The sequence below is a fragment of the Chionomys nivalis genome, chromosome 8 (genome assembly GCF_950005125.1).
Source record: "Chionomys nivalis chromosome 8, mChiNiv1.1, whole genome shotgun sequence".
NCBI lineage: Eukaryota > Metazoa > Chordata > Mammalia > Rodentia > Cricetidae > Chionomys > Chionomys nivalis.
The window spans coordinates 55,399,673-55,412,551 of NC_080093.1; the positions used below are offsets into that span (position 1 = coordinate 55,399,673).

General features: G+C 53.7%; 1 protein-coding gene across 1 annotated transcript in view; it reads right to left on the minus strand.

Annotated features, from left to right (window-relative positions):
- Window positions 1-12,879, minus strand: part of Muc5b (mucin 5B, oligomeric mucus/gel-forming) — a 33,932-nt gene that overhangs the window by 14,241 nt on the left and 6,812 nt on the right. Inside the window, exons 11-33 of the mRNA XM_057778707.1 lie at window positions 12,697-12,835; window positions 12,372-12,482; window positions 12,019-12,088; window positions 11,541-11,678; window positions 11,013-11,177; window positions 10,747-10,841; window positions 9,839-9,965; window positions 9,326-9,581; window positions 8,969-9,024; window positions 8,600-8,700; window positions 8,231-8,382; window positions 7,802-7,940; window positions 7,590-7,703; window positions 6,396-6,575; window positions 5,774-6,013; window positions 4,381-4,537; window positions 3,944-4,072; window positions 3,636-3,780; window positions 3,466-3,509; window positions 3,191-3,388; window positions 769-2,758; window positions 563-655; window positions 278-468 (exon numbers count right to left, since the gene is read on the minus strand). Coding sequence (XP_057634690.1) covers window positions 278-468; window positions 563-655; window positions 769-2,758; window positions 3,191-3,388; window positions 3,466-3,509; window positions 3,636-3,780; window positions 3,944-4,072; window positions 4,381-4,537; window positions 5,774-6,013; window positions 6,396-6,575; window positions 7,590-7,703; window positions 7,802-7,940; window positions 8,231-8,382; window positions 8,600-8,700; window positions 8,969-9,024; window positions 9,326-9,581; window positions 9,839-9,965; window positions 10,747-10,841; window positions 11,013-11,177; window positions 11,541-11,678; window positions 12,019-12,088; window positions 12,372-12,482; window positions 12,697-12,835 — 5,030 coding nt within the window. The remainder of the gene's footprint in view (window positions 1-277; window positions 469-562; window positions 656-768; window positions 2,759-3,190; window positions 3,389-3,465; window positions 3,510-3,635; window positions 3,781-3,943; window positions 4,073-4,380; window positions 4,538-5,773; window positions 6,014-6,395; window positions 6,576-7,589; window positions 7,704-7,801; window positions 7,941-8,230; window positions 8,383-8,599; window positions 8,701-8,968; window positions 9,025-9,325; window positions 9,582-9,838; window positions 9,966-10,746; window positions 10,842-11,012; window positions 11,178-11,540; window positions 11,679-12,018; window positions 12,089-12,371; window positions 12,483-12,696; window positions 12,836-12,879) is intronic.

Consider the following 12,879-nt stretch of genomic DNA (forward strand, 5'->3'; position numbering starts at 1 on the left):
AAACTAGAGACAGACAATCTCTCAGTAGTCCCAGTTGTGCCAATGGAGACAACCCTGTCTGTCCTAGGGAAAGAGATTCTCCTTAGTGTTGTGAGTGAAGTTGAGGCCATGGGCTCCTCCGATGGCCTCGTGTTTGTGGACATGGAGACGGTACTGGGAAATCCAGGTGCTGGTGTGGAAGTGGACGACAGCGGTGCTGCTGTATGAGGGGATTCCGTCACTGGACTGAAGGTGGACAGTGATCCCGTTGTGCTCAAACAGCTTATGTCTTCCTCACAGCAGAGCACACGGATATGGTAGTTGAAACAGGTTTGGTTGTTGGCCTGCTTGCTATTCCTGCAGATGAGTCCAAAGTCCACATTACACACCACCTCCTGGCCCAGCTGCTGGAAGGACATGTTGGGGAAGAGGATGGCTTCACATTCAATGTCCACAGGTTTCTTGCATATCTGGATACCTGTCTTGTTTCTAATATGATAGTAGGTCTCAATATCTCCCCCAAACTGGCCAGGTTGAGGTTTGTCACTGTCCAGCCAATCTGTCCAGGTGCATTGAAACTTACAGCCTGTGGAAGTGGTCCTTGTAGTTGTAAGGGCAGGGGAGAGACCAGTGGATAGCCATGAAGAGGTTCGAGTCTCCCTGGGTGTGGTTGTGGCTGTGGAAGAAGCCATGGTGAGGATTGTGGTTTTTCCAGGGGATGAAATAGATTCTGTGGTGCTGGTGATGGTGGATATGCTGGTCACAGGCCAGGAAGGATGTGTGATTGACCTGGAACTGGCAGTGGTGGCAGTTAGTGGTGTCGGGGGTGAGGCCGCAGTGGTGGTTGGTCCCTGGCAGTGGCTCACACTGCAGCACAGCACCCGGATCATGTAATTGTAGCACATCCCCAAATCACCTTTCTGGTCCCTGTTGCGACATACCAGACCGAAGTTGACATCACATGTCACTTCCTGACCCAACATGTCCAAACTCATGTCAGGGTAGTTCTGGGCCACACACTGGATGCCCTGAGGCTGTTCACAGATATCTGCCCCAGTGGCCCTGATTCTCTCATATGTCTCAATGTCTTCTCCCTCACCGTCAGATGTGGGGTAGTCTGTGTCAAGCCACCGTGTCCACTGACATTGGGGTTGGCAGGTGGTAGAGGTCACAGGCATGCTGACCGTGTGTGTGACCATGCTGGCTGCTGAAGTGGACGTGGTCGGTGTCCTGGGTGGTTCTGTGGTGCTGGCTGAAGGAGCTCCAGTGAGCTCTGGGGTAGTCTTGGAATGTGTAATTGTTCTGCTCATGGAGGCTGCCGTGGCTGAGCTCATGCTGGTGCTTCCAGGAGGGGAATAGGATGGTCCAGGGGTGGTCAGAGAGGTAGAGAAGGTTGTCCCTCTGGCCAGGGAAGTCCTTGAGGTTGTTGCTGAGAATGTGTTGGTGGCATGGGGACTGCTAGGAGGTAGGGAGTGCCCTTGAGAGGTGGACCTTGTTGTCACCACTGACAGGGTACCCGAGGATTCTGGGCTCCTGAGATGCTGAGTAGTCTTTGAGGTGGCTGTCAGAGAAGTGCTGGGTGGGGATGACACACTTGCAGTCAGGATCCCAGAGGTGGGCATCTCTGAGCCCTGGATGCTGGTGGTGGAGCCTGAAGGAGACCAGGTCTCAACTGGACTGGTGTTGGGATAAGGCTTGGAGGACAGGGTCTGGGTAGCAGTGGTGGCAGTTTGTGGTGTGGGGGGTGAGCCCGCAGTGGTGGTCGGTCCCTGGCAATGGCTCACACTGCAGCACAGCACCCGGATCATGTAGTTGTAGCACATCCCAAAATCACCTTTCTGGTCCCTGTTGCGGCACACCAGACCGAAGTTGACATCACACGTCACTTCCTGACCCAACATGTCCAAACTCATGTCAGGGTAGTTCTGGGCCACACACTGGATGCCCTGAGGCTGTTCACAGATATCTGCCCCAGTGGCCCTGATTCTCTCATATGTCTCAATGTCTTCTCCCTCGCCATCAGATGTGGGGTAGTCTGTGTCAAGCCACCCTGTCCACTGACATTGGGGTTGGCAGGTGGTTGAGGTCACGGGGCTGCTGATTATCTGTGTGACCGTGCTGGTTCTTGAAGTGGACCCTGTCTGTGAGGTGAATACTGATGTTGGGCTGGATGTGACAAGGCTGCTGGCTGAGTTTGTGGACCCAATACGATGTGAAGTGGCCTTTCTTTTTGAGGTGAACGTCACTGTTTGTCTAGAACTGTGAATTGTATCCAGAGATGTCTCTTTCCCTTCTGTGGTCCACAAGGGTGTGGACTTGGACACTGAGGATGCTGTCTGAGTACTCTGAGTGGGCCTCTGAGTACTGTGAGTGGGCCAAGAGGACTCTCTGCTGATCTCTGGTCGGAAGTGAGTGGTGCTTACGCCTGAGGTCAGGGTGGAACTACAGGGCACGTAATCACAGCACAGAACCCTCAGCTCGTAATTGTAGCAGAGTGGCGGACTCTGCTCACTGTTAAGACATTTCAGCCCCCAGGATGGGTCACAGTTCACCTTCTGTCCCAGCTTCTGTAAGTCCATGCTGGGGAACTTCTCAGCACGGCACTCGATGGCAGCAGGGCTTTGACACACCTGGTACCCTTTCTGCCTCAGGTTCTCTAACGTTTCAAAGTCCCCACCTGTCATGCCAGGCTCTGGATGGCTTTCATCATACCAAATGGACCAGCGGCAGACCTCACGAACACACACCGTGGACACAGTGGATGCAGTGGGAGCTGAGCCTGCGTGAAAGTGATAGAAGCCCTTCTTAGCCCCTCTCATCTCAGGGCAAGGGAACAGACGACTTGACCTTAGCACAAGTTAGGGCTAATGCTGGCTTGGTCCAGGACTCAGCTAACAGTCTTGAGAGAGCTCACTAACTACGGTGGGCTACACCAAGGACAAATGGAGCCTGGGGATTTCTGTTTCCCTGATGGCAGCTCCAGCAGTTGTGCCAAGGCTTCCTGGGAAATCATAGAGGGGTGAGGACCATGGACACCAGGCAGAGCCTAGGCAACTGAACAATGGATCAGAACCCAAGATATCTTTGTAACTGGAGTTCCCTGCATTGGCCACTTGTCATCTTCCCTTGTGCCAATGTGGCCAAGCCTCTCTCTTGGTTAACATAATAGTTTCATGTTCAGGGGCTTTCAGTGAACCTGGTATGGTCTCACCTGTTGTGGTATGGGGTGTCAAGGTAGTGGTGAATGTAAACGGTGTTGTAGATGAGACTGCAGGGCACTCTTCTGTTGTGCGTATGATTGTCCCGTTGTCTTTGCAGATGGCTACTAAGCATGCACCAAGGCCATCCGTGGTGTTGTAGACAACATCATCGTAGTGGTAGGTACGGCCCTCATAGGTGCATATGCAGGCTGGGGGTTAGATGTATTGGCTCAGCTTTCTCAGCCTTCAGCCTTCTTCCAACCCCAAACCCACAGGCTTTGCTTACCTGTAAGGTTGTGAACACACTTGAGGCCATCAGGGGTGCAGAGACTGGGGGGAAGACAGGGGCTCTGAGGACCCATGAGCATCCTCTAGCTGATGCATGCTTTAGCCCTCCCCTGCCCTTTCCCAACACTCTGGGTCCCTGTCCTCTTCCCTCCCTGGCTCCCCTCTCACCAACTCTGGCAGTTCTCTGCTGTAGGGACCTGTGTGCCAATATCATGGTAGTTTCCATCATCATCATAGCATCCACACTGGGCCACACACTTCATCTGGTCCTCATTGAAGAAAGGCTGACTGGGTGGGCATTGTGGGTAGCAGCCTAGAGCCGTCAGGGATAGCATTGACTTTTTGTCGTCTTGGGCATGTATCCAACTGCCCAGTTCCCAATCAGTGGCAGAGAACCCCTAGTACACTGGGTCTACCCTAGTACCATGCATGGGGTTATGGGTCTGAAGGCCTCCACCAGCACATTCCGCCCTTACCTTCCAGGCTTGGCAGGTCAACAAGGCAGCGTCCAGCAGGGTTTCGACAGGTCTTCAGACAGGGGGCTCCACAGGGCTGGTAATGCCACTCACACTCCCCATGGGGGTTGTAGTAGTCACAGAAAAGAGCTGAGGACAGAAGGCAGAGTCTACTGACCTCATGACTATACCCAGACGTACAGGCCTTGGGCTAGGCAGATGGCCTCCTTGGGTCCATTCCCTAACCCAGATCCTGGGGTCCCCAACCTCAGCTACTTCATATCATGTGTGAAAGAACCACGTGTGTATATAGCTCTGTGCAAACATGTACAAATACATACATGCACACATACACACATCATAGTGGCCAGCATCTAAGCCAGGAGGGAAGTACAAATGCTGTCGCCCACCTCACTCACAGACCCACCCTTCAGTACCACGGACAGTGCCCTACTCACGGCAGATGTCTGGTGTCCTCCAGGACAAGCACACGCCCACATCACGGCAGGCCTGGGCATAGGCAGCCACAGCAGTGCAGAAACACTCGCAGTCACCCCCTGAGTCACAGGCACACACATCATGCACACAAGCTTCGTAGTACTTGGTAGAGTCAACCTGGAATGGAGGAGCCAAGGTGCCACTCAGGGAGGACAGCGATGTCTGCCCAGGGGACAGATGAATGTGGGGGAGGATACAGAGCTAGTTGTAGTCCAGCCCCCACACTATGGGAATGTTGATTTGGTACTGTGGCTGCTATCAGATTGTCCCAAGTGGGAACTGTCCAACACCACCTTTCTAACTCACTGTGTACCCACACACTTGTACACCCACATACCCATAACCTGCCACTCATGTGCCCATACACGTGTGCAGCTGTTCACCTGCCTGAATATATACCTGCATACCTGTCCACATGTATACCTATCTATTTGGCCATCTGTGTACTTGCACAGCTGGAAAACCATGTACCTGCCCACCTGTGCACGTACCTGATTGTACACCAGTGTACCTGCCTACCTGTGAACCTTCACATTTGTCTGCATGTGTACCTGCCTACCTAACTACTTGTATATCTGCCTGTCTGTTGACCTGTGCACTTCCCCTCCTGTCCATATGTGCACCCATCCACTTGCACAGCTCCTCACCTACATATCACTGTATACCTGCCTACCTACACCTGCACAGATATTTACCTGCACACTCACCCATACCACTGCGTGCCTACACATCTGCCCCACTTTCACACTTGCACATGCCCACCTGTACACCCTCTCTAGTACTCTTTGGGTCCTTTGACTTGGGTCCCGTCACCCGGTCTACAGGCTTCATACCTGCAGAGTCTTGCACTGCGGTCCTACTTCTGTCCTTCTACTCAGTGTACTGGCCCCATCCTATAGCTTCCTGTAGCATGCCTTCCTATAGCTGACTTGTCCCCTGGACTGCTGTTCCCATGACTCCTAGTGGCTTTCTACTTGGCTTTTTGGTGTAAGCCTCTCCATGACTACCCTGCCACCTCACTCCAGTGAAGGATCACTAGGAGACAGCAAATTTTGTCTCTTATCCATTTGAGTTAGCTGGTACCTGGAACCCACCTGAACTTCCATACCCCTGAGAACATGCCCCAAGGAAATAGTAATGGTGACTCTTTCAGCTGCCATTGCTTAACGGAATTCCAGACTGGCGCAGCTGTGGGACATGTGGTTAGCCCACCCCAGCATGGGAGAGTTGTCTGATTCTGTGGAGCAGAGGGCCCACCACTCACACTGTGCCAGCTGGCAGTCCAGTGAGACTCAATTCCTCCCAGGAAGAAGCAGGCAACTGCAAGCCCTAGGAACCAAGGCCAGGTCCTACCTGGGAGTGGCAGGCTGCGAAGGTCGCGCTGTTGATGATGCTGCACTTTTTCTGGGCCCAGGACTTGCGGTAAGGGTTGGCAGTGCAGGGGTCCTTGGGAACTGGGGCATCTGGGCAGGATGGGGAGAACTTCCAGCTGTTTCCAAACTCCAGAACATCACTCACCACAGACTGGCTGCGCGTGGTAAAGTCATTGATGGCATTGCCGTCAAAGTTCCCACACAGGCCACAGACCCTGCCCTGCAGACACACGAGCAGAGAGAATCCTGAGCAGGTTAGGGGAGCTGGCACAGAGCCTGGCTTGGGAGTAGAACACAGGGAGAACCCATTTTCCCTGGATTGTGCCCTGTGAACTTGCAAATGGATGTGGGAAGTGGGTCCTGGGGCAGGTGGGTGAACTGAACTTATTCTCTTTAGAAGATTCTGTGTCTGCACAGACCTGTGTGGGCTGGTTTATCAGTCGTGATTCCAGTACACCCACTATGCATTGCAATTTCAACTTGTCCTTCTTGGAACCTGGTTTGTGTGTGGTCTTGGTAGTGAGGACTTTTCAATGTCAGCTACCAGCCCTAGACCTATCTTAGCTGGGTCTAGAAGCAGGGTGAATGGTGGCCACACTTGCCTTGTAATGCTGCTGCAGTCGGACAAACACACTGGTCTTCCTGTCCCAGGACACGATTATCCCACTGCGGATCTCAATGACCAGGAAAATGCCCATGTATCTGATCTTGTATGGAGGGTCCCCACTTGGCCCTCTCTCTACCACCTTGAAGTTCCCCTCATGAAGAATCAGCTCGTAGCTCTGTAGATGGAGAAACATAAGGCAACAGTGTCAGGGAACTGGGAGACCGGGAGCTTGCCTGCTGCCCTTGGAGGACTCCTCAACAGATGAAGACTCACTGGAGGAGTAGGGAAACAGGCCGCACACCTACAGATCTCCAAAGGCTCACATGTGCAACGCTGCCTTATACCATCCCCCACCCACCTCAGAGGGGATGAGCCAACTGAGGAAATTGAGACCCATCTGTAAGGCATTTCCTCAATTAGTGATCCATGAGGGAGGGCCCAGTCAATGGTAGATGGTGCCATCCCTGGGCTGGTGGTCCTGGATTCTATAAAAAGCAGGCTGAGCAAGCCAGGGGAAGCAAGCCAGTAAGCAGCATCCTCCATGGCCTCTGTATCAGCTTCTGCCTCCAGGTTCCTGCCCTGCTTGAGTTCTTGTCCTGACTTCCTCCAATGATGAACCATGATCTGGAAGTGTAAGGCGAATAAACCTTTTCCTTCCCAACTTGCTTTCGGTCATGGTGTTTTATTGCAGCAACAGAAAGACACACCGCAAGCCAGCAGCTCTGCTTTCTACTTTGAATTCTGACTTCCTTTTGCCAGAAGTGGGGTACTGAGTATAATATCCCTCCCAAATATACACATTATTCCAAAGACTTTAAAATAACACTTTGCTAGAAAAAGAGCCTTTGGAGGATTCTGAAATTACCTGGGTGTCCCCTAAGCCCAGTGACTGTCCTAACAATGACCAGAGACATATAGACACAGAGCAGAAGGTCACGAGTAGACAGAGCTAGCCTGGAGTGATGCCACAAACCAAGGCCTGCTGGAACCTCCTGATCTACAGGGAACGCAATCCTGCTCACCTTAATCTAATTCTAGCTCCAGGTTGGAAGACGGTAGTTTGCTATTGTAAGTCCTGGGTTTGGGTCACTTGCTATCCTGTCCTTGAGAATAACTGATGGCTGGAGAACCAGAGGTAACACTGCAGAAGGAGGGACACAGTCCCCGGTGGCTTTAGGTATACTCTCACCTCCACAAAGATCTTGATGGCCTTGGAACATGTGGTTCCCGTGGTCCCACAAGGGACATTCTCAGTGATAATACGAAAGGTCCCATCAGTACTGGTGTTGCCTCTGCAGTAGTCCTGAGAAGGAAAAAGATGAGACTCTGGTCACAGCTAAAAATAACTGGTGGGAAGGATAGAGAATGGTGACTCATTGGCAGGGGCTAGGGACCACACACCTGAGCCAAGGTATACTCGCAGCTGCCTTCAAAGATGTAGCGTTCACCATCAAAGGTAACAAAATGGCCATCCCCATAGGCCACACATGCACCCATACAAGGTTGGTCAGTGCACTCCCACCGGCGGTTCCTGCAGGTACTGTGAAAGGAGAGGTCATTGCTGACAAGGGTATTGTCCCCTGAGACCGGCTGTCCCAGTCCTGTGCCAGCGTGCCACTTCACTTGGGGAATCAAGCTCAGACTATATCAAGCTTTGGTCTTGTGTGGGTGTGTAATCCAGTCACCCCCGCTGGAGAAATAGCCCTTCCTTCCCAGAATGGGGTCCTCTGAGTACCTTGGCTCTCAAGACACATGCCGAGGCCCCTGAAATGCCAAGGCCGTCTCAGACCAGTGTCACTGCAGATAACCTCTGAGGGTCCCAGAACCTACCAGTTATTGCAGTCTACCCGGATGCTCTCCCCAGGTCTATAGGTGGCCTCATTGTGTATGCAGGGGCAGTCCTCCTCAGCAATGCAGCCCCCATTCCCATCTGCGACCAGCCCTGAGGGACACACACAGCCCGAGATGCAGTGTGTGCTGAACTGTGGACACAGGTAGCCTGGTCAGGGACTGAAACAACATCCTGTCCCCTCAACCCTATTCAGGTGCCCAGGACAGCAATCAAGGAGACCCTGTCCTTTGAATGCCCAAGAGGAGGCCAACACCCAAAGCCACTGGCCTTCCAGTGATATCCCCCCCACACTCTTCCTGTAGCTTAGAATGGTGAATGAAGGTTGGTGTTGCATCAAGAGGACTCACACATTCCACATCCAGTGTGTGGCAGCTTCTAAGGCATTCGGACCCTTGGTCACCAACTGAGGCATTGTTACAGTCCAGATATACCATAGGTGCCTGGCACTCTGGGGAGGACAAGCATGTGAGAGAGGCCTGGAACAGGACATTCCTGGTCTCTACGGTCTCCTGACCCTGTCTTGCTGCTTGGACTGTAGAAAGTTTGGGTGCTCTGTACCAAGTTCCCAGTCTGTGTGGACCTGCCCCAGCGGGTATATCCCACATCCCCAAGAGCCCTACAGCCACACTGCCACAGAGCCCACAAGCCCTCTTCCCCTAGAGCATCTGGGCACAGCAACCATGGTGAAGTACAGGCTGGTCAGGGTGGAATGATACCTGTGTTCTTCTGCATCAAGGCTCCAAGACAGGTCAGCTTCCCCTTTTCACATGAACTACAAGAGACAGTAGGACCTCTGCTCCAGGCCCAGTATCTCCCACATTCTACCCCAGTACTCTCCATACCCCACCAAGGTCTGGGCCTCCTTGCCTCCTCCCAACTCCAAGAGGATGCCTGCTGTTAGGGGTCCTTGGGAAGACCCTGGACCCCATGTTCCCATACACTAAAGGTTTAGTCACCAGCTTATGCTAATACTAGAAGGCCACACAAACTTCCGGGTATAGAAGGACCACTAGCGACCCCCCCCCAACACAGATCTGCAAGGAAAGGGGATGGGTAAGGACGGTGTTTCTTACCACACCACCCCATTGTCCATAACGAACTCTCTGGCGGCCACCACAGTTCCATGGAAGAAGCAGGGGCACTCCTCATCACGCACACAGTGACCCTTGTCATTCAGGAAGGTGCCTTCAGGGCAGGTGCAGCCATCCACGGGCACAAAGGAGACGCCACAGGTGACATCAGCTTCACTCAGAGAGCGGCAGGTAGGCTCGCAAGTGCTCACTGCATAGGAGTAGCTCTTGGTTTTGGGACAGTTGTTCATGTACTTGACTATAGGAAGAAGAAACAGTACAGAGAGATCAATGGCTGTGTGAACTGACACGGCCCTTGTTCCTCCCTGCTGTAGACTAGTGACACCATCGTTGACACCATAGGATGAAAGGTTCTTGCAGACATGGGACAGAAGATGATAGCTGCTGCTGTCCAGGGTCCCAAGTGCCCCTATGCCAGAGTGACAGGGTCCAGATGGCTACCGTGGGGAGGCCTAACCTGTGCCAAGGAGCCTTGGTGGCCCACAGAACACTCACAGCAGACATTGTCCCTCCAGCCACTGAGCAGCACGCCTTTGGCAGCACAGGCATGCGCATAGGAGGACAGGGCGGCACACATGCAGTCCTCGCTGTTCTCACAGTTGCACGTGTCAAACATGCAGTTCTGGGAGATAAGACGTCAGGAAGTCAGGTACCTCTGTCTTCTGGGCTCCTTATTGCTCATTGAACTTTCCCATCAGCATCCGTCAAACCCTGCTCAAGGCCTGGACCTGAGGCTTCCCAGCAGGAGCCATCCCGTCAGAAACTTTGACGAGCGGGGTCTTCGAGATGTGGCCTGGGATTCATGTTAGGGCAGAAGCCACAGGGTAAAATGGCAGCCAGAATGGAGAACAGACCTAGGTTCAGGAAGGCCTGAAGCCTAAGGCAGGGGCTCTGGGGAAGAATCTCCACAAGACAAGGGTGGTGTTCTAACCCAGCTGCACATAGGGAGCTTGGGTGGGTTGGGCTCAGCAGGGTGTGTCCAGTGAGGCGTCCTGGAAGTGGGTTACCCGGAGACACACCCTCGGGGATGGAATGAAGTACTAAAGTTTAGGGCTTTGGAGTGCTGTTTAAAGCGTGTCCCCCAAAAGGTGCTCTGCAGTGCTATATCACGTCTGGATGGGGTCAACATAGAAAGAAGCCTTTAAGGGGGAGCCTAGGGGGACAAGGCCGTGAGATAGCTCAGTTCCAGCACCTGCTGTCCCTACAAGAGGGAGGTTGGGCACACACTAGGACCACTAAGGACCATTCTGAGCTCCCAGAACCCTCTTTGTCAGCTTCTCCGTTGGTGAACCCTTTAACTGAGAAGTAAACACCAGCGTGGGTAGTGGTGGGTGGGCCTGGGAGTCCAGCCTCCAAGGGCTCCTGTACCTGCCCCACCCAGGTCCAGCAGACCATGGTCTCACCGAGTAGAAGGGCACCGGGCTGACAGTAGCATGGCAGGCCGAGAAGACTCCTGAGCTTTCGGTGAGCATGGAACACCACTTCTGGGCATAGTTCTCTAGGGAAGGGAGAAACGTTGGCTGCCCCTCACCTGCTTCCTCTTCAACCCTAATGCCTCGTGCCTTTCTGCCTATGTGGGAATTCTCTGAGCCCTTCCCCCAGGGGTTCATGTGGCCACAGAGGTCAGGAAGGGCTGCTGGAATGGCCAAAGACTAGAGAGGGTGCTTACCCGTCTCCACGCTGTATGAACAGGGGTCCTCAAAGGTGTTCTTGGAATTGGGGCAGGAGGCTTGAGTCTTCCAGGTGTTGGAGAAGGCAGCTCCTGTGCCCTCCACTACCCCACTGAGGGCTGTGAAGTCATCAGCCTGGTTCTGGTTGAAGTTACCACACAGGCCTAGTGACCGGAGTCAGGAGGTCAGCAGGTTGTTCAACCTGGCCACTTTCCCCAGAGCTGTCGCCCCTCTAAACACGATCAAAGGAGGACTGGGAAGAAAGACCCTCCCTAGTGCTTCATTCTACAACTGCTCACAGATCCATCAGGGGAGCACAGCGGATCTGTCCTCCCAGGTCACTCCATGGGTTACTGGGCAGATGTCAAGTGTGCTGGGTGGTGCAGGGGTCTCCACTGAGCTCTGGAGCCAGTGCTTCCCAATCCCCTTCCACAGGGGATCCTACTTCACAGCCTAGAGTTAGGGTGGACCTGACCCCCACCAGTCTCCCCGCCACGGTCCCACCTTCAAACCCGCTGGTGCCTCACCACACATCTGGCCATGGTAGGAGGGGTCCAGCCTGACAAACACCTGCATGATGGGCACCAGCTGCACCTGCAGCTGCAGTCCCATGCCAGTCTGCACCACGATGAAGAAGGATGATGGACTGAAGATGGTGACGTTGGCTGTAAGGTGAGAGGGGTTAGACACACTGGGAGTTGGCCCACTAAACACGGCAGTGCTGCTGACACAGGAGGGGGGCACCAAAAAAAAATCCCATGCCCAAAGCTCCCAAATGTGCATGGGTTATAAATGGCTGCCAGCTGCCCTTGAGAGAGCATGGTTGACGTTGCCTGACGTAGGATTCACATTGAACCAGGGGTAGCAACTTGTCACCCCAGGGGAAACACTAGAGCTGCCTGAGGCCACGAAGAGCTCCCCGGGAGCTAGACTCTACTCAGGGCTGAAATATGATTGCCCACTGAAGGTGCCAGCCTTGGCTTGCTGTCCCAGGGAGCCACACACCTGCTGACATGGGAAGCTGAGTAAAGATGGAGTTCAGGAACACAGCACCGTTGGCCTGGATCCGGATGACCTGGTCGCATGTGGTGCACACAGTCAGTACCCACAGGGCCCAGCCAGCCACTTACAGGAAGAATTCTGACAGAATTCCCCTCCCCAACCCAGTGACAGAGCCAGGATGGAAGCTCAGGCCCGTCCTAGCAGTGGGTTCTCTCCACAAGGGTGGTGGCCGCTCCTACCTGAGGAATTAGAGAGGGAGCAGCAACCTCTCTTTACTCTGCCGGTCACTACTCCACACTCCCTAATCTGTCACTTGCAGCCCATAATGTGGTGGTCATCAGAGTCCCAGTGCTCACCATGTCCCCACTATTGAGGTTGAGTGTAACCGCTTTGAGGCAGTTCTCAGTGTCCGTCAGTCCACACTTTCGCAGATCGACCAGCACAGTGAAGCCACTATCTGCACATTTCTGTCAAGAAACCCAAGGTCAGTTGGATGTGGAGTTCTCTTATGCATAACCTCTCAAGACCTGGAGGGGTTCTGGGGGTATCCTCGGGTCCCTGGTTCACCATAAGGAGCTTGTCATGGGCCTGGGACTTCCCAGTCAGCATAGAAGTTTTCCATGACCTTCGCCCCTGCTGTGGACCCTCACAGGACCCTGTGGACCAGGATGGCTGCCATACCTTGGACAGGACGTAGCTGCAGTCCCCATGCACATTGTAGAGTTTCTCGTCATAGGTGAAGACATGGGACCCACCTTGCACAGAGCAGGTGCCGGGGCACGGCAGATCCTGGCACTGCCACAATCCCCCAGAGCAGGTGCTGTGGGGGAGTCCATTAGCAGAAGGGTTTACAGAGGTAAGAGG